We start from the raw sequence: 21776 nt of genomic DNA on the forward strand, positions 1-21776 counted from the left end.
TGTTTGTTGTATTATCCTCCATACTTTTCTGTGTGCTTAAAGTATTTCATAAGTTCAAAATGAAAGAGGAAGTTTCATAAGTTCAAAATGAAAGAGAGCATGTTTAGAAATAACAAATGGGGTAATTTAATGGTTTTTAAGCTATAACATGACCCTTGCTAAAAATATATTTTATTTTAGGAAGCAGGAGATCTATGACAGTACTTTAGCAAGTGCGATGCTCCGACATGTTCTAGTCCATTTCCTCTGTTTTGTTCCGCATGAAATCAAGCTGTGGGTGATGTTTGAAGCTGCCCTATAGGACCAGGGCCTGGAAGGCTCAGCTGCCAGCCTCAGGAGTGTGAGCTTCAGCTGGCAGAGGAGAAGATTACTGGTGGCTGTGAACAAAGTATCCTCAGACCTGAGCTTTAGCCCAGTGAAGTCAGACGGAACTGGGGCCAGAGACTGGAGCTGCAGTCAGTTAGGAAGTGTAGCTGGGACAGCACACGGGCCTGCCGCGGATGTGCAAAGGAGGAATAGGTTTGGGACATGCTGCATTTTTTTTTAAAGGATTTGATGTCTGGGATTTGAGAGAAGGAGGAAGAAAAGGAGAAATTTCACTTTGCTTTTGAGGTTTGGTGACTGGGAGATCGGTCCCGCCAATAACTGGAACTAGGTACAGCAGGAGAAGGTTGGTTTCATTCACACAGGGCTTATGGTGCTGATGGGACATCCAGATGAGTAGGGTGAAGTCTCAGTTGACGACTAAAAGATGAATTCACAATGGTCTCACAATGTTTTATGGTCTGTACTAGCACACAGCACCTGGCGGAGAAGAAAGAGAAGGCAGGTGTAAGCAAGGCGGGGTCAGGCAGGCGGACCCAGCGAAGGGGTGGAGGATGAGGAGTGCTGGCCAGGCCAGAGGAGAAGTGGCTGGCAGCAGAGGGGCCAGATGAGGCAGGTGGACGAGGAGAGGAGAAAGGCAGAAGACTGGAGCTTATGAGGAACCCAGAGTGTGTTCACAGGTGTGCGGAAATGGTGCCGATGGGAGTCAGGAGCGTTGGGATCAGGAAGGAGGACCCTCACATCTGAGATCTTGGAGTTAGAGTAATCCTGAGTGATAAGTAATCACCACTGTGGTCGAACTCGCAGGCTGGGTGGGCAGTTGTAACATTAGAAGTGAGAGCTGGAGGGTGTGGCAGTCCACGGTCATTGAACTGGGTAGACTGACTTTCCAAATGCAGCTCCTCCATGCAGGAACGGATGGTTTTCAGCCAGATCAGCTACCGGTTGTGAATCACTACTTGACATTGTAAAAAGGGCCACACTGGGAAGTGGAGTGAGGTCTTCTGGGGTACCCGTAGGAGGGAGAGCCCTTCTGGAAGATTTGGGGCGAGGGAGCTTGGATAATACACCTAGCATGTTACAGTGAGCAGGATTCCTAGTCTGCCATCAGCTCAGAGGCAGACAGGCACTCACTTGTCAGCCATCTCTTCCTCTTTCATTCATGTTTGATGGACTTTCTTTTTCTGAGACACAGGTGGCTGGGCTCTTGGGACACAGAGTCAGAGGAGAGGTCTGCCCATACCTTAGGGCTGATTTGGGTTAGGGCTTTGAGTAGGTCACTTACCTTCTCTGTGCTCCTGTTATTCTCACAATCAAGTAACACAGACTAAAAACTTTATTTTTATTAAATTTATTGGGGTGACATTGGTTAATAAAATTATATAGGTTTCAGGTGTACAGTTACATATATATCATTTGTATATTGTATTGTCTTAAAATATACCCGAAGTCTTGCCCTGGTCTGTGTGGCTCAGTGATTAGAGTGTCAGCCTATGAACTGAAGGGTCACAGGTTCGATTCCCTGTCAAGGGGACATACCTGGTGGGTTTGTTCCCCGGCGCCCCGGTCGGAGTGCGGGCAGGAGGCAACTAATCCAAGTGTCTCTCTCATATTAATATTTCTCTCCCTCTCTGTCTTTCCTCCTCCCTCCCTTCCACTCTCTCTAAGAAAAATCAATGGAAAAAATATCCTCAAGTGAGGATTAGCAAAATAATAATGACAAAAGAAAATATACCCCAAGTCTAAACACATTTTTAAAGTTTTGTCAAGGAAAAAGCACGTACAGTCAGTTACAACATGATGCCATGGGGTCATTGGATGTGCTTAGTACAACAGGTGTGTCTTGCTCTGCTTGAGGCTGTTGCTAAACTTCACAGAGGAGATTCTATCTCAGCCTGAGTGGGAAAGAGAACAGGCTTTGCCAGGCATAAATGGGTATTGGTTAACATTGGCACTGTGATGTGTGTGGCTTGTTCGGGGAACCAGGACAGTCTATTCTGCCACCTTCTGTACAAAAAGAATGAAAAACTAGGTCTCCTGACTCCTGCTCCAATGTTATTTTACTTTTTTTCCCCCTGCCTGGCCTCTCTATTTCCTGCGTCTCTGCTTAGGCACTGTGCACAAAAGTACCAGTGGCAGGGGGAGATAAAGCCAGAGTGAGCTGATGATTGCAAAACAGTTAACAATTTAAATACTGTCAAGGATACTACCACACAGATGGACCACACACAATAAACAACAGCCAACTCAAATGTTTCCTTTTGAAAAACGCCTCACATTATCTCAGATCTCACCAGTCTTGGCTTTAGAAGCAAAGAGGGCCAAAGGAGAGTCTTATTTCACTTTGTGTTTCAACAGTTTTCTATAGACACATTCTGGGGCACCTTTACTCTGATAGTTGCTGATAGGAGAAACAGAGAATAAGTTAGTCTTCCTATCTCAGGACCTTGCAACTCAATCCATAGGAGAGACCAGGCTCTCTGCACACACCGCAGTGGGGCCACACGCAAGTCCGGGTGTTCTGATCGCAAACGTGTGGGCTGGGTAGGTAAGTGTTCGGGAAGCAAAGAGGTCAGGGGGACTTGGAGAAGGCTTCTTCATGGCCAGAGGGGAATAGAACTAAAGCCTTAAGGATATATATCTAAAAGAAACTAAGAATGAAGTGACTTGCTTGTTTCTTAGTAGCAAATACAAAGCCCTAGTCTGGGGACCACCCAGGGAGTGCACTGCTTTAGCTGCAAAAAGGTTAACTTTTCATAGCTAGGAAACCGCACTCCTTAATATAGTGCTCCAACCGGAACTTGATTTGTTACCAGATTCTTCTGCTATGGAAAGTACAATTCCAGGATTGATTTCCTGCCAGTGGAAATCTGCTGCTCTCTTCAGGGTTCACCTGGGCTGGCCGGGGTCCCAGCAGGTTTGCAGCTGATGATGGAGCTCCCTGCAGCAGAAAGGCTAGACCAAACTCAGAGGCTGTGCTCCTGAAGCCAGCCCACACCAGTGAAGCTGATAGTTACACCCTTGGGAAAAGTCCGGGGAGACTCCTGTCTCTAGGCTTTAATTAACAGGCATTTCAGATAGCTCACCTTTACCCAAACAAGAGGTCTCTGAAGAAAAGTGATCATCTCCATTTAACTTGCTAATTGACCTTGGACTGCTTCACTGTTTTCCAAACCTCCCAGCTCTTCCGAATTCTCCCACTGGAACGAAACACAGATGCTATTTACTGCATGTGGGAGGTGCGTTCTGTGTCTGTAATGCCGAATTTGGAAAAGGGTACCTGACGAAGTGAGGAGATTAGCTGACGTGTGGAAAGTATAGGGAGTAACAATAAAGAAAATGCAGATTCGGCAATCATGCACCTTCGTATTTGCCCAGATGAGTTGAAAACTTATGTGTGTCCACAGAAAAACCTGTACATGGATGTTTATGGCAGATTTCTTCACAGTTTCCCAAAGTTGGAAGCAACCAAGATGTCCTTCAGTAGGTGAATGGATAAATAAAACTGGTAAATTTAAATATTACTGAGTGAAAGAAGTCAGTCTGAAAAGGCTGTATCCTATATGACTCCAACTATAGGACACTCTGGAAAAGGTAAAACTATGGAGACAGTAAAGAAGGTCAGTGATTGCCAGGGGTTAGTGGGGAGCACAGAAGGTTTTTAGGGCAGTGAGACTATTTTGTATGATGCAGTAATGACAGATACGTGTTGTTAGACATTTGTCCAAATGCATAGAATGTACCCCACCAAGAGTGAAACCTAGTATGAACTATGGACTTTGGGTGATAGTGATGTATCAGTGTAGCTTCACTGATTGTAACAAATACACCGTCCTGGCGGGGATGTTGGTAGTGGGGGAGACTTATGCATAGGTAGAGGCAGGGGTATATGAGAACTCTCTGTGCTGTCTCTATTTTGCTGTGAACCTAAAAAATAAAGTCTATTTTAAAAATACATGTACATGGGAAAAGGGTAGAAAGAAAAAGGAGGAAGGGAGGAATTTCAGGTATTCCAACTAGAGAATTCCAGCTGGAGAAAGAGAAAAGGGCACTCAGGAAATCCACTCTGCTCGTCTTCCCCAGGGCACAGGGTTGTCTTTTCTTTCTACTGTCAATACCACGGGGAGTTGGAGGGGAAATCGCCGGAGGGGGAAAGGTCACCGAGCCCAGAAGGTTTCATGTGTTCCTGGCACACCTGTGGCACACATATGTACCTCACCTTTTTTAGAGACAGGGTCAGGTACCCACATGGTCAGGGATGGACTTGCTTGCTAAGGCCATTTGGGTTTGTGTGCTGTGGGAGGTCTTTTGACAACAGTTGTGTATACTGGCTTTCCCCACCTAAGAGAACAGGATTGCAGCCTTAACAGATGTTACATATTTCTTACCCTTCAAACCCCCATGACTGTTAGCTTACATTCGTGAAAGTTACTAGGTTACTCTTGAAAATAATTTTATTAGCATGGTATGCTAACTAGTTGAGCTCAAAATACACAGACTAATGTAAATAAGTATGTATTACTTTATAATGCTGAGGGGTTTTTTTGTTGTCGTTGTTTTTTCCCACGGAGTGTGTCTTCACACCCATTGTACTAATTAATCATGTTTTACCAATTTTTACATATTTATGTCACATTTCTATTTGTGGAATAGCAATAACTATTTTTCCAATTACAAAGTAGTAAATGTTCATTGTTTAAAAGTAGTATAATGTTAGCCTGGCCAGTGTGGCTCAGTTGTTGAGCATCGACCCATGCACCAAGAGGTCGCTGGTTTGATTCCTGGTCAGGGCACATGCCCAGGTTGTGGGCCAGGTCCCCAGTCAATGTTCTCTCTCATCCATGTTTCTCTCTCTCTCTCTATTCTTTCCTCTCTCTCTAAAATCAATAAAGAAAAAAAATTAAAAAAAAAAAGTAGTATAATGTTAGTATCTACTTTAGAAGAAAAGTAAAATTCCCCATATTCCTAACACTTACCAATATTAATGTTTTGATGATATGCATTTCCATGCTTTTTCTGTACCATATGTATATGTTTATGAAAGTGGAACACATACTTTTAATTTGCTTCTTCCTTATAACAGTATCTTTTATTCCTTTACTTATTCAGCAAATCTTTGTTGAGCATCTTCTATGTGCTAGTCAATCATTGTTCCAAGTGCAGGGGAGACCACAGTGAAGAAACAATGCAGTACACATATTTCGCATGCATTTTTCTGTAACAATAAAGGTAAATATATCTGTATCATCATTTGAATATGTGCATAGTATCCTATTTTATAGATTTTTCTTTTATTACTCTTCTATTTTAATCGTATCCTATTTTATAGATTTATAATTTATTAAATCAGATCTTGCCCTAGCTGGTTTGGCTCAGTAGTAGAGTGTCAGCCCGCAGACCAATGAGTCTCGGGTTCGATTCTGGTCAAGGGCACGTACCTCTGTTGTGGTTCATCCCCTGCCTTGGTTGGGGTCGTGTGGGAGGCAACCAGTCAATGTGTCCTCCTCATGTTGATGTTTCTCTCTTTCTCCCTCCCACTCTATCTGAGGATAAATGGAAAGATATCCTCAGGTGAGGATTAAAAAAAAGTGTTAAATCAGATCTCCCATTTTGGGATATCAAGATGCTATTTATGTCCATTAAGTTTTCTTAAAAAGAGAGAGGGAATGTGTTGACCTGGGTGAATCTGAGTCTGTGTTAAAATTATCTCAGCTAATAATAGGATTCTGCCCGTGGTGCCACTCTTTAAAGTGTGACTTTGTAAACAGTGACAGACTTGGCAGATGTGGGTGGGAAGATCGGCGTGGGCCCAGCGGCCTCTCCCTTGATGGATGACTGTGGAGATCCTGGCGGTGTCTCAGGCTGTTCGCAACACCACCTCTGTCTCTGGTCAGACCAAAGGCTGCTCGAGCCATGGTCCAGTCCTTATACATGGACACCATGTTGGCATTTGGGTTGCCATTCCTTCTTGCCCTTTACAGTTATGCAGTGATGTGTGAGCTGGGCTTCTGTGGATTCTGGAAGCATTTCTTCTGCCCTCTTCGATGGACATTGCTGATCTTTTGTTCTCTGCCCAACAAGCAGCAGGCCACCTTCCTGCCATCCGTGTGAGCCCCGCAGTGACCCGGGTGATGAGACAGGCTCCCTTTGTTGGTGATTTCAGCATATTGCTTGACCTTCCACACCAAGCAAAACTCAGCCAAGATGAATGATAGAATGGGACAGTGTCAGAGGTTGTAGAGGTTGTACTCCTGTTTCATGGACTAGGACACAGGCAGAGAGAGGTTGAATGATCTGCCTAAAGACCCATAGTGGAGACTTTTAATTCTACATCCAGTGTTTTTCCAGGGAATCTGCTAATCTGTGTCTGTGGTCCATTCCAGTAGGGTCCTTGTCATAGACCAGGGAACACCAGTGCTTTGGAGTGCTTCTCTTTGGCCTTCAGATAAAGGTCATCAGATGGTACCAAACTATATGTACTTTCTAAATATGGAGATTTTTACTTAATTCTCTACTTTGTTAACCAGGGAAAGGTTTTTTAGAGAGCATGCAGAATTGGCGACTGGTCTCAGTGTCAGTGTGCTTTCCCCCAGCAGGGTGATGACCTTATCTCTGGGTTCATCATTGGATGGCTCAGTATACCAGTTCTGCAGAGCATGTCCCTTTAAGATGAAAGAGGCCCGTGGGGTTCATGATCACTTTTTATCTGGGTTACACACCCACTTGGATTGTCTGATGGATGCCACTCAGATTATGTGGCAGTCACGTTTCTTCTCTTGGAGAGTGCCGGAATCTGCTTTACAAATAAACTTAGTAGCAAAGAACTGAGAAGCTTTGCCATACTAATTGCTTCCGTAGGGCCAACTGCAAATTGTCTTTGTTAATGGAGCAAAGCAGTGTTGCAGTAGCAAAGCAGTGTTGCAGTAGCGTATCTGGAGTTGCATATTATTGAAAAATATTTGGGTTTAGTCTTCGAGTGCATTTTTTTAGGACATAATGGTTAACAACTCAGTTTCTAGGGCCGGCTGCTTCAGGTTACTTCCTGGCTCTTGTGATTTACTGTGTAGTGTTGGGAAAGTTAATGAATCTCTCTGTGCTTCTGTTTCCTCATTTGTAAAATAAGGACAATGATAAGAAGTGCCACCCCAGTCGGGTGGCTCGGTTGGTTGGAACGTCCTCCCATACACCAAAAGGTTGTGGGTTCGATCCCTGTTTGGGGTGCATGCAGGGGGCAACCTATTGATGTTTCTCTCTCACATGGATGTGTCTCTCTCTCTATCACTCTTTTCCTTCCTCTTGCTCTCAAAATCAATAAAGACAAATATAACCTAGGGTGAGAATTTAAAAAAGAAGAAGAAGAAAAAAATAGTGCCAACGCCACATAGTTGTTGGGAAGTTTAAAGTTAATATTTGTGAAGAGCCTAGACTACCTAGAGGCATGTGATAAATACCGTATAAGTGTTTGCTATTATTCTTCTGACATTTTCATTCCATTCATTCATTTATTCCACAACAATTTATTAGAACATCTCCCATGTGCCAGACACAGTGGGAGGTGATAAAAGATTCATAGCCCTCAAAGGAGCTTTACACTGTAGTGGGCAGAGCGACAAGTAACATAAACTGGAACATTGTAGCCGTATAGCAGGGAGAGCAATAATTTTTAAAGCATGCAATAATTTTTAAAGCATGCAACACCTGACTATTTAGTCAGGGGCAGTGACCTCTTTTCCCTTAGATTGTCAAATAAAAAATGACAACAGCCAACACAACAATAGCCATCTAGTGTGAATGAATCAAAATTACACCTATTTTTTTTCAGATCTGCAAAAAATTATTTTTTGGGGTGCACCCCAGAATTTTAGTAATGAGTTTATGTGTGCTATGAGATGAAAAAGGTTGAAAATCAACTTGTGCAGTGGGCATTATAGGCGAAGAAGCACCTGAGGGGAAGGCTTCACAGGGAGAATGTGAGCCGGGACGTGAAGGATGAATAGGAGTTGGCCAGTGGTCATCAGTGGCATGGGCACTGCAGGCATGTACAGAAGACAAAGGCCTGAGAGGACAGCAGAATAACCAGAACACGAAATAAAAGGGGCACAGGTGGAGGATGGTTGCGGACAGTCGTGGAGACTGGAGGACCAGAGGAAAGGCCTACGTCCTGCAGAGGTGCCTGTGGGAGGTAAGGAGGACCTAAGTAGGACAGAGGCCCCACCACCATGGGGCCCTAACCCAGCAAGTGGGACAGGCTTCGAGGAGCAGTGAGGGCGGTGGACATACCTGGGATACATGGTTAAATCTGTTGGTGGGAGACCGGAGACATCGCTCTGCTGGTCCATACAGCTCCTCTCTGAAAGGTAAATTGTTGTTTCTGGGCACCTAACATGTTTTTACTGTGTTTTCAGGGGGCCACAGCAGTCACCAGCAACAGGCCATTTATTTCACATCATCAGAAAGGAAATATATTATGGATAGTTTTCATCAGTCAAAATTCTGGTGTGGCTCAGTGGTTGAGCATCGACCCATGCACTGGTTCGATTCCTGGTCAGGGCACATGCCCAGGTTGTGGGCCTGATCCCTAGTGGGGGCATGCAGGAGGCAGCCAGTCCATGTTCTCTCTCATTGATGTTTCTATCTCTCTCTCCCTCTCCTTTCCTCTAAAACATCAATAAAGAAAAAAAAATTTTTTTAAATGCATATTTTAGTTTTGATTTCTTTTCAAAAGAAAATCTAAATGCACCATTTTGGGCATGTCACATTAGTGCCATGAACATAGGTCTTACACTGGTTTTCTCTTTCAAAACTTTTTTTTTGTCTTTAATTTTTCTAAATAGTTTTAAAGGAGCACCTGAGGTAAAACTTTAAGATGGGCCCTGGCCGGTTTGGTTCAGCGGGTTGGAGCGTTTGCCTGCGGACCAGAGAGTCCTGGGTTTGGTTGCCGCTAGGGGCACGTACCAAACAAAACAAAACAAAACAAAACAAACCCTTTAAGATTGGACCTTAAATAGTCCAAACCATGCTGTAACATTTCTTTTTTTTTTTTTTTCTTTTATCCTCACTTGAGGACATTTTTTCCATTTTTTGTTCAGATAGAGTGGAAGGGAGATTGAGGGAGAGAGAGAGAGAGAGAGAGAGAGAGAGAGAAGAAAAGAAAAGAAAGAAAGAAAGAGAGAAAGAGAGAAAGAGAGAAAGAAAGAAAGATCGACGTGAAAGGGACACATCGAGTGGCTGCCTCCTGCACGTCTCAACCAGGGCCGGGGACAAACTGCAACCGAGGTTCGCGCCCTTTGAGGCAACTGAACCCGGGTCTCTCTGGACTGCAGGCCAACACTAACTGCTGAGCCAAACTCAGGGCCATGCTGTAGCATTTCAAAACACTTTTTTATAAAACAAAATTCATGGTACAGATGTCATACTCATATTATTAAGAGAGTTCAATAATAGTTCATATTAAAATAAAACCTTTAATTCCAATTCCATTATAATCTGAGTCTAATGAAAACTCTTTATAAAGTAGTTGGGGTGGGTATTATGAGAATTAAATTGAATTTATTTTATTTTCAAATAATGCATTAAAATCAATAAGACACCTCTACATATATACATATATATTAATAATTTATAGTCCTTCTGTGAGATCTTTATTTTGAATATTACTCGTACTTTAATGTACGTGCATGTTTTGCCTCCTCAAAGCACTATCCAACTATTGCCCATTTTTTTATTTCTTTTTTTAAATTTTTTATTCCTCATCTGAGGATACTGCTCTATTTATGATCAGATAGAGTGGGGGGAGAGAGAAACATCAGTGTGATAGAGCCACATCGACTGGCTGCCTCCCGCACGACCCGACCAGAGCCAGGGAAGAACCTCAACCGAGATGCATGCCCTTGGCCAGAATCGAACCCGTGACTCATTGATCCGAGGGCCGGCACTCTAACCACCGAGCCAAACTGGCTAGGGCATTTCTTCTTTTTGTTAATTCTCTTCTATCTTTGAGAGGTGGAGAGGCAGGACGTCCCTCCTCCCACCCACCCTGTGTCATGAAGAAAAGGATGCTGAGCAGCTGAGGGTCTTGGCCTTGGCCATACAGCTCGTGGAGCGGAGCAGACACCAACCCAGACTTCCGACTCCCAGGCCGTTATTTCTGTTATCTCTCAATCCTGCCAAATAGAAGGAAATTGGTGCCATACGTTTGGGCATAAAGAAATGTCTCCATTCAGTAAATCATGAATAGGTGTGTAATTACTTTAGACATGGGAAGTCATGCACACGCTCCTGCCCCAGAAGGAGCTGGGGAGGTAAACAGTGAACCCGTGACCTGGGCCCTGGGAGAGAAGGGGACTGGGGGTCTTCAGGAAGATAGCCGTCTCAGCAGAGGAGTTGAAGGGAGATCACTCTTAGGGAGCGTCTGAGTTGGCTGATGAGCCTGGGGAGGGGTGCGTGGGGACGGAGGCTGTGAATGAGGGAGGGGCCCTTACACTGGGAAGGCTGAGAGGTGTGTTTCTTTTCTTTTTTTTCGTTAATATTTTTTTTATTGACTTTAGAGAGAGAGAGAGGAAGGGAAAGGGAGAGAGAGATAGAAACATCGATGAGAGAGAATATCAATTGGACGCCTCCTGCATGCCCCCCACTGGGGATCGGGCCCACAACCTGGGCATGTGCCCTGACCGGGAATCGAACCAGCAACCTCTTGGTGCCTGGGATGACGCTCAACCAGTGAGCCACACCGGCCGGGCTGAGAGGTGTGTTTCTGCACCGACATGACGCCTCTATGTGCCTCTTCCAAAACGGGCTCACACTTGACAAGTTGGCCCTTGAAGCGTGTCCGGAAACACTGCTCACTGTAGTTTGGTGCCAGTAGGGCCTATCTCGGCAGTGGTCGGACCCCGGGCAGCAGCCTCTGAGGTTAATGACGATAAAGAATTATAACTTTATTTTATTATCTTTATTTTTATTTATTTATTTATTTTATCCTCACCTGAGGACATTTTTACATTTATCCTCAGATAGAGTGTGTGTGGGGGGGGAACATCGATGTGAGAGAGACACATTGAGTGATTGCCACCCACACGACCCCAACCAGGGCCAGGGACAAACTGCAACCGAGGTACCTGCCCTGAATGGGAACCGAACCTGGGACTCTCCAGTCTGCAGGCCGACACTCTAACCGCTGAGCCACATTGGCCAGGGCTTATCTTTATTTTTTTACTTATATTTTTTTCAGTAGGAAATGTTCACATGGTATTAAATTCTAAAGGGAAAAACAGTGCTCACTGAAGTGTAATTCATACAACCCTTATATCCAAACCACACAGACCTCTTCCCTGGAAGAAACCACTAATCATCCGTTTCTGGTATGTATTTCCAGAGGTGTTTTATGCTTACGTAGCTATGTAAACACACACACGTACATTCTTTAAAAAGCCCACATCTACACACACGATCGTAAGAATGATACCGCAGTACCAGCACTTCAGCTGTGGTGCCTGCTGTCAGAGGGAGAATTGAGTAAGGGAAGAAGTTGCTAAGTGATGGGCTAAGAATTAATTGCCTCTTTCTGATAATTAGTTTAGAACTTTTTTTTTTTTTAATCCTCATCCGAGGACATTTTTCCATTTTTTGTACAGAGTGGGAAGGAGAGAGAGGAGGAAGAGAGAGAGATGGAAACATCAATGTGAAAGGGACACATCGAGTGGCTGCCACCCGCACGACCAACCAGGGCCGGGACAAACTGCAACCGAGGTACATGCCCTTAGCGGGAACCGAACCCGGGTCTCTCTTGACCGCAGGCGGACGCTCTAACCGCTGAGCCAAACCGGCCAGGGCATAGTTTAGAACTTTTTATGACCCTAGATTTCCAAAGGGAAATTCAGGTCCCATTCCCCCACTTATAGAGGACCCAGATCTTTTTATCACCCTCATTGCTGAGGGACAAGAGTGATCATATCCTGAGCTGGAGGCCATGGAGGTCATGTCCCTGGAACTTCCAAGTCACACTGTGGGTGTTGAGTTACACACTCCAGAGGATGGCATTGAGGAGCCCCTGAGACCAGTGTAGCTGCATTCTAAGGATCTTTGAAAAAGGAGGCCTTGCCTGGCCAGTGTGACTCAGTGGATTGATCATCATCTCATGGACTGAGAGGGTTTTCCGGTCAGGAATTATGCCCGGGTTGCGGACTTGATCCCCAGTAGGGGGCGTGCAGGAGGCAGTCGATCAATGTTTCTCTCTCACATAGATGTTTCTACCTCTCTCTCTAAAAAATCATAAAATATATATATATATTTTTAAAAAGGCCTCATTTGAGAGGGGAATGAAGATTCTGCCAATTTTTTTCCCTTTGAAGTTAAAGTGAGTATCCTTTTGGTCTTATACTTCTCTGCTTCTTAGTTCTACAAACCTCTTGCTAGTTTAGTTTCCATAAGCAAGAGAGAAGTGGAAATTACTTTCTGATAAGGACCTGTCAACATAAAACCATGAGGTTAGGTTGGTGAGCTGAGGGCTGGAGGGACTCAGGGTGCAGACGGGGTCTTCTGGAAACTGACAACAGAGCAGCCCCACGATCTGTGCTTTCTTCTTCCAAGCAGCAGATGCCAGTTGGCTCCCAAGTCTGATCTGGACTTGGTTCCAACCAGCAGACAACCTCCCAAGGTTTTAGTCTTTAGAAACTCAGTTGTGTCGTCAGTTTATAAGAATCTGTTACTGTGCTAGGCATCCTGGTTTCGAGGATGCAGCAATGAGCAGAAATTGTGCAGTCACGGATTATGGAACTCTGGATGCAGACTTGTCTCCGTTGCTTTGAGTGCCCAGGGATGATGGACACGCCCTTGATCGGTGCCGGTGGGCATGCCGGGGAGCGCCTCCAGCGAGTCCTTGTGCAGCTCAGCTCCCCCGTGACTCACCTCTGTTTCACCAGACCACAACATCGGACCAGTATTTTCATCTGATTTCCCTCTGTGCTTCACCAGAGATGGCAGAAGCCTGTATCTAAAGAATAAAGCCCTTACTTTCATTACTCAGCGCTCCAGCAAGCCCGGCTCCCCAGATTACGTTTCTCAGCCACCTGCAACGCAGCTCCACAGTGGGTCCACCTGATCTTGGGACCCGTGCACCCCACTTGTTCCCACCTTCTGGTGCCCCCCTCCCTCACCCCTGAGGTACTCTGTCACCAACTGCCACCGAGGTCAGTTGGAGTCGTCCACTTCCATGCTCTTGGGTCCCTCTGCTGGCTGTCAGCAAAAGCACTGCTCAGCTTTTTCTTCTGTTCGTGTGTAAGTGGATTAAGGCATTCTGATGACAATTTCCTCTCTCCTACTCTCTCTGTGTCTTTGAAACCATAATTCTTAATAAGTTTCTCTGGTTTTTATATTGAGCACTAGTTGATGGCCTGTTCCTGGTAGGGAACCACTCACTGGTCAGTACTGGCTAAACAAATGAGTCAGTCCAAGGTTACAGGGGCACCGTACATGTAGGTACAAGGCACGCAGGGGGTGCATTATTAGATTGTCCACTCGTGAACTGCCCCTGCCTCTCTCACTGGCGATGGTCACAATAATGGCAGATGTGTTTGCGGACTTGGAACCAAGCATCTGTTAAACATGTACAGGCATTACGTCATAATAGTCCTTACATCAGCCTTATGAGGCAGCTTCTCCATCAGTAGCTGGACTTCTCAGAGGACAAAAGCCCAGGCTGGAGCCCATGGCTCGTCACAGGTGGAGCTCCGGGCTGGAGCTCAGGCCTCTGGTGCCAGTGTCCTACCTCAGACCACACCGTGTGACCTCCTCAGGGGCTCCAGGCCTCACAGGTCCTTGTTTTAGCATAAGTGCTTTGACCTTGCTCTCTGCCTAGAGCTCTCTTCCTCCCTCATCTTCTCTTGGGAATTCTGATTTTCCCTCATGACACAGTGCAGGGGTCACTTGGAGAAGCTTGCACACCCCTCCCGGTCCTGCTGTGCTTGTGTTCGCAGAGACGCTGTAACCAGTGCTGGCCTCCAGGGGAGCACTCATCCCATGTTGTGGTCCTGACCTTCCTGCTTGACTGCCTCAGTGGATGCTGACCTGGAAAAGCAGGCAGCGTCTGCAGTCAGTCTGTGTGTCCCTAGCACCGAACCCAGCTCCTAGCAATAGCAGTAACAGCAGTACTTAATATTAACGGGGCACCCATGCTGGGCCGGGCAGGGTGCTAAGCACTTTATATTCTAGATTCCCTCATTTAGCCATCCCAGCCACCCATATGATGTGTGAAATTGTCACTCCCGTTTTACGGTGCAGGAAACGGAAGCATAGTGAGTTCTGTAAGTGGCCTAAGGTTACCCAGCAAGTGGCCCAAAGCCAGGCTGGACTCCAGGTCTCCCTGAACTTTTTTCACATCTTCAATTTTCATGCCCTACATGTTAGACCTGATTAGATAGCTTTTCTTTTTCCATGTTGATGGAGAGGTATGAGTAGGAAGATTAAATTTTCTTCACTAAATAAAATTAGTGGTGCCCTGAGAAGCACTCGCTGTGTCTCTCCCACGAAGGGCTCTGAAGAAGGGGGCGTTTCAATAATTCAGGTTTCGCACTTCTCTGAGGAAAAGGGTTTCGGAAGTAGGAAGTATAGAAGGTAACTGTAGATATGTAGAAAATCCAAAAATCCATTTCTTGGCTCAGTAACATCACTTGAAATTTTGCAGCTATTTTAGGAAATATTTTTTAATATATATATATTTTTTAATCCTCACCCGAGGACATTTTTCCATTTTTGTGCAGGTAGAGTGGGAGGGAGAGAGAGGAACAGAGAGAGAGAGAGAGAAACATCGACGTGAAGGGACACATCGAGTGGCTGCCACCCTCACGACCAACCAGGGCCGGGGACAAACTGCAACCGAGGTACGTGCCCTTAGCGGGAACCGAACCCGGGTCTCTCAGGACCGCAGGCCAACGCTCTAACCGCTGAGCCAAACCGGCCAGGGCTATTTTAGGAAATATTTTTGTGAAATAATCGCCGCGCTTCTCTGGCTTATCTGTCAACAAAAACGCCAAGTGTAAGTTCAGCATTTTGGGGCTTGAAAATTCACTGAGCACAGATTTAGGTACCCAGGTGAGGCAAATCCCAAACTACCTCCTTTCCAGAACAAAATTGAAAAACAACAATAACAAAAAATAGTCTTTGCAAGTAGAGTTTATGTTAAATTTAGGCCACATGTTAATTTTGTTTGACCTGTAAAATATTTGGCAGAATATACATGGGTCTTTACCAACCAACCTCATTGATGATTCATGTGTTGGTCTTTACTGTGAGGTTCATGTTACTATTGGTCACTTCAGATTTTTAAGTGGCCAGTGAATAATTTAAGATTAGGTAGAAATGTAGGCTAATGTCAATATTGGTAATTTTTATATTTCAATATAATATTTCATACTATCAGAGCCTGTCTGATGATTACATTTTAGTAGCATCTGGAAAACTCCAAAGCCTTTAAAGTTACCTTTGCTTACTTTCTAAATATTAGAACAGGGTGGCTGACATCCCCATTTTACAGGCGGTGACTTGGCCTTACTCTGTGGTGGGCACTAGAGATAAAATCAGAATGTCAGCGTACTAAAGGATCTTGGTCCAACTCTATCATTCTACAGACGAAAACAAGAAAAGGCTCAGAGATGCTGTCTGCAGCTCCCCGCCTCCCCCATTGCACTAGAAAGCTACGTTTCATTAAGAAAACCCACAGCTTGCCTAGCCAGTGTGGCTCACTGGTTCACTGGTTGAGCATTGACCCACCAAGAGGTCACTGGTTTGATTCCTGGTCAGGGCACATGCCCCGGTTGTGGGCCTGATCCCCGGTGGAGGGCATGCAGGAGGTGACCAAATGATGTTCTCTCTCCCTCTTCTTTCCTCTCTCTAAAAATCAATAAAGAAAAAAATAATTAAAAAAGAGAATATCCTCAGTTTCTTTGCTCTCTTAGCTCAGGCCCTCTCTCACTGCACTTTTGCTGATTTTCCTCTTCTCTAGGTTGCATCCCCTCCCCTGCGGTGCGGAGCAGCCATGACGACAGCCATCCTGGAGCACCTGAGCACCCTGTCTGTCAGTGGGCAGCAGCTGCGCCGCCTGCCCAAGATCCTGGAGAATGGGCTTCCCAAGATGCCTTGCACCGTCCCCGAGACAGACGTGCCCCAGCTTTTCCGGGAGCCTTACATCCACACTGGCTACCGCCCCACGGGACACAAGTGGCGTTACTACTTCTGCAGCCTGTTTCAGAAACACAACGAGGTGGTCAACGTCTGGACGCACTTGCTGGCGGCCCTGGCCGTCCTCCTGCGGTTCTGGGCCTTTGCCGAGGCCGAGGCCTTGCCGTGGACCTCTGTCAACACCCTGCCTCTGCTCCTCTATGTCCTGTCCTCCGTCACTTACCTCTTGTTCAGCGTGCTGGCCCACCTGCTGCAGTCCCAGTCGGAGCTCTCCCACTACACCTTCTACTTTGTGGACTACATTGGCGTGAGCATTTACCAGTACGGCAGTGCCTTGGTTCACTTCTTCTACACCTCTGACCAGGCCTGGTACGAGCACTTCTGGCTTTTCTTCTTGCCAGCGGCTGCCTTCTTTGGCTGGTTGTCTTGTGCCGGCTGTTGTTACGCCAAGTATCGTTACCAGAAGCCTTACCCACTCATGAAGAAGATATGTCAAGTGGTGCCCTCCGGGCTGGCCTTCCTTCTGGACATCAGCCCCGTGGCGCACCGAGTGGCCCTGTGCCACCTGGCTGGCTGCCAGGAGCAGGCCACCTGGTACCACACCCTCCAGATCTTCTTCTTCCTGGTCAGTGCCTACTTCTTCTCGTGCCCGGTTCCTGAGAAGTACTTCCCGGGTTGCTGCGACATCGTGGGCCAAGGGCATCAGCTCTTCCATGTGTTTCTGTCCATCTGCACGCTCTCCCAGCTGGAAGCCGTCCTCCTGGACTACAAGGGGCGGCAGGAGCTCTTCCTGCAGCGCCACAGTCCCCTGTCTGTCTACATGGCCTGTCTGTCCTTCTTCTTCTTGGTCGCCTGCAGCGCCACCACAGCAGCCTTCATGAGGCACAAAGTCAAGGCCAGACTGATGAAGAAAGAGCCCTGAGGTTGGCAGGCGGGGTGAGGTGTGGAGCACACCATTATGATTTGGGGGAAATGCGGTATGAAAATAGGAGTTGACTTTTTGTTTTTAAGAGTTGGCTTTTATATGAATGCATATTCCCAAGGATATGCGGTGGGAAACCGAAGGGTTCAAGAGTTAGGTTGTTGCAGTTGTTGTCAATAAAAGGAGTGTTCCTTTTCCGTCTCGGTCACAGCCTTTCAAGACACAGGAAAGAAAGGGACCTTGGCTAAGATTCATGGGACACTGAGTTAAGGACCAGCTTCATACCTGAAAGTTCAGTAGGGTTTCTGACCGTGACCTCCAGGGGCAAGACCTGGAACCGAAGGGATTATAACCTTGGACTGGAAAACAAGTAGGTGGCTGATCCATACCACATTGGAAGGGCCTCCTACTATGCTGGTCTCTGGTAATTAAATAGATTGACCCAAGGACCCAATTTCCTTTGGATTCAGATTGTCCAGGGTGGAGGATTCAGAATCTTCAAGATTCAGTGAAACCCTCAGACAATGAATTATTCAGTTCATCTGATTCCTGATCTCTCCTCTCTTACCCACTCCAACCCTGACCCTTTTCTCAGGATGACATCTCTGTGGCTGTTTTCTCTAAAGTGCTGTTCACTTCCATCCATACCTTGGTAATATATGGGACTGTGCAGTAGTCATACTTCCAGTAATTGCTTAGATCCATGTGGACATTCAGGAAGCTTATTGTCATATAATATTAGTGCAAATGGTACTAGAAAGTTCAGTGCCAGGAGCCACCAGGAGGCCCAGCCAACAAGCATGGGTACTGCTTGGTACCTCAGGACCCTTCTGTTTCATACCTGTGGACTGGAGGATTACTTGAGATCTATTAGGGCTGCCTTACAGGCCAGAAGACCTGGAGCTGGCTCCAGGGACTCTTCTCCAGATTCTGACCAGCATGTTCGAAAAGGCCGTTAGAGTGAATTGGTTCTAAGGGTCCCTCTAGGGTTCTAATTATTTGAAGAGGAACCCTAGGTCCAGCCTTTCAACTATATGCTGCCTCAAGAAGGACCCACATAACTACCCCAGTTCAAGGTCCTCAGACAGGCACTTAAGCATCATCTTAGAGCCGGACCCTTAAGATAGTCAAGCCTCAGGACAGGTGAGCGTGTATACTCACTGTGGGTTGGGCCCTGAAGGCTCCTTTGGGTGAGAAGGGTGAACTGGGTCCCCTGTAGCTAGAATGGTCTGTTTAGGACATCACTGCCCAGCAGCTTCTTTGGGAGAGGTGGTACTTGCCATGGATGTGTTCTGGCCACGCAGCCTCTCTGAGGACTGGTTTGCGCTGCTCCAGTGAACGGGACTGCGTGGGCCGGGGAGCCCTCTCCTAGGGGGCATTTCTTACCAGTGTAAGCTTCCTGTGCACTGAAAAGGGAAGTGGTTTGTTTTCCCTCCATTCTGATGAACATCTTCTATTACTCGATTATTTTATTGTCTTCAAATCTTTGTTTTCTTTCTTTCTCTGAGAGATTTGTGAGTTTTGTGCCTTATACGTGGACATGTATGAACACTCCTGAACATATGGCCATGTGGAATTTGCAGTTTGGGATTATGGGGATAAGAAAGAAAGAATTTGTTGCTTTTCAACCAGTAGATGAAGAACTGCTTATCAATCTAAAGACTCTTTGAACCTGCTTATTTGGCAAAAAAGAAGAAAGGAAAGAAAGAGAAAATCCAACAAACGCTTTCCTATAATCATTATCTCAAGAAAATGTATGTCTTGTCAGCAATGTAGTTTTCCTCGATGGTTTCTCTGTTGATCCTCAAACATGAGAACTTCTGTGCCACCCAGGTGTCCTACCCTAGCTTCCGACGTCTAGGTCAGATTCACCACAGATGAAGTGAGCAACTGGAACCTTGTTGAAGGCGTTGTGCAAACACGTTACAGAGGGTCAGTTTACAATGGGGAATAGAAAAGTGCTTGGAGGTTCATTGGTGTGGATCCAAAGACCGTGTTCTTTTAGAAGTTGGAAGGAAGATGTACATCAGGCTCTTGAATGTAACTGTGGCGGTCATGGTGGCAGAGATCATTAGGCCAAATGCAGGTATTTTTTAGGAGAAAACAGGAGAGTGGAGCACTGATCTTCAAAGTTAGACCAGTGCCAGCCTGCACGCTATCAATGGTCATAACAAGATAAGTACAAGACAGACTAAACTCATAGATACTGCCATCAAATTTTTAATTTAATGAACACAGTGTATGGTCCCTCAAGTGAATGGGAATTTTTTTTAAAATGTTTTTACCAGAGATATTTGAGAAGCATTGAGGTAGGGGACTAGATTCTCACTAGCAATATATAAATGCAGGAAATGCAGATGTTTTTACTCAGACTATTGAGGGATTAAATACTCTTTTAAAATGTTTTCTGTAAAATGAGTGGATTGGTAAGGAACAGACCTGGTTTGTTTAAAAGGAATCATGAAGTATTTGATAAAGATGATTATCTTTCTCCGCCATACCCCCTCGAACAGTTGACATCTACTGGAAATTCTGCTTGTTCTCTCTGTCTTTCAAACTAATACTTTCAACCTATTAAAACATAAATGCTCTGAAAAAACTAAACTAGCAATCATTTACATTGTATGTATAAACATCCGGATGGATTTATCTCAGGCCCTGCTCTTAGTAGAGTGAGGGGACAGCAGGGCACACCAGACTGGGGACACATTTGCCTGTTTCCCTCTTGCCTAGTACTTCCTGACCTATACTTAATTAACAAGTTGATGTTGATACTCTTCAGATGTTAGGGTTTCATTTTGCACCTCGGCTGAAAGTACCTCACTCAATGACAACGTTCTCAACCCTCTACTGGAAGCTTGAAAAATAAGAGCTCAGGCCACCAATGAAAGTCGTTCATTCCTGCCTGTGTTGCCCACCTGTTCACAAATTGTACCTTAATGTTTAAAACCATTAGGTTCTTCAGTTGCTTCGCTGTAGTTTCAAGTAGGCCCTCCAGATGGCGCCTACATCTTACTCAGAGAGGGCCCTGCTGTGGTCCTCAGAATCTCAGTCTACTGATTGTGTTGGAACCAGTGTTTTGCTTGATTGCTTGGCAAGGAAAAATTGGAACTGTCTTCTGTTTATATAAATCTACTTACAGAAATGACCATTAAACTGAGTTTGTATACGGACTGTTGTACTGTCAACATCTCTGACACAGCCCCTGACAATGGCTACTTTGACAATGTCCATCTTAAAGAAAGAAAGGTTTTGTCTAGGCCATTGTTGCTGGGAGGTAGGGGCAGGCACTTTATACCCCCCGGAAGTAGGAAAGTATACAAGAATTAAACATCTCCAACCCCCGCCCCCCCCCCCCCCAAGCACACACATACCACAAATCCTCACTTGTGAGCAGATCAGCTATTTCCCCAAGAAAAGCTATGGACTGGATTTCCCTGAGGATTACAATCTAATTGAATAAATACTCCTAGTTTCATGGATAATAGTGTTAAAGATTTCAAAATTTTGAATTGATAGGCTACATTTTTGAAATTTAAAAATTATGAGTTACAGTTATACTATCCCAGGTGAAATGTAGTGCTAAAGGATTTTGTAGCCTAACAGTTGGATTTAAATAGCTATTTCTTTTTTCCTTATTGATTTTTGAGAAAGGGAGAGGGAGAGAGACAGAAACATCAATGAGAGAGAACACTGATTGGCTGCCTCTTGCATGCCCCCAACTGGGGATTGGTCCCACAACCTGGGCATGTGCCCTGACCAGGAATCGAACCGGCAACCTCCTAGTGCATGGGTTGATGCTCAACTACTGAAGGTGATTCTCTAGGTTACTCTGGCTTCACTTATAGTGCTATCACAATAACAGCAAGAAGACAGCGTTTCTCTGGCTCAAGGCTCCACTGGTAGAATTATGGATGTTTCTCCTGCTCAAACCAAGTTATTACCAGCAAGGACACCAGGCAGCTTGCAAATGCTTCTGTTGTCACTGTTAATAGTTGAACTGCTCCGGTTACTGATTCATCAGGTATTTTTGTGCACCTGTTGGTGGTAGGCACCATGCTGGCTCAGTGATGCTGCCCTTGGAGAGTTTGCAGTTTGTTGACTAAGGTTCAGCTTCTTCCCACTTTGGGCCACTTTGGGGCCATAACGGGGTTGCCTGCTCCACATTTTGCCCCAATCACAGCCTGGGGGCCAGATGGCCTGTCGAACCCACAGGAGGTTGGGATCTGCTTTGGGCCAGAACCTTTTCCCCCTAGAGGCTAGAAACATCTCCCCACCAGCAAAGCTGTCACCTCATGGCCACTGCAGTCCTTGTTAATCCTGCTCCTTCTCCAGCCCTTCTTACTGTTCGCTGGTGTTT

General features: G+C 45.6%; 1 protein-coding gene across 2 annotated transcripts in view; it reads left to right on the top strand.

Moving 5' to 3' along the window:
• PAQR8 (progestin and adipoQ receptor family member 8) overlaps positions 1–20582 on the top strand; it is a 42647-nt gene extending 22065 nt beyond the window's left edge. For both annotated transcript variants that reach the window (XM_036248684.1, XM_036248683.1), the window contains exon 2: positions 16319–20582. In XM_036248684.1, coding sequence (XP_036104577.1) covers positions 16352–17416 — 1065 coding nt within the window. In that variant the 5' untranslated portion in view covers positions 16319–16351 and the 3' untranslated portion in view covers positions 17417–20582. The remainder of the gene's footprint in view (positions 1–16318) is intronic.
• Positions 20583–21776: the final 1194 nt, after the last annotated feature.

The sequence above is a fragment of the Molossus molossus genome, unplaced genomic scaffold (genome assembly GCF_014108415.1).
Source record: "Molossus molossus isolate mMolMol1 unplaced genomic scaffold, mMolMol1.p scaffold_m16_p_8, whole genome shotgun sequence".
Lineage (NCBI taxonomy): Eukaryota > Metazoa > Chordata > Mammalia > Chiroptera > Molossidae > Molossus > Molossus molossus.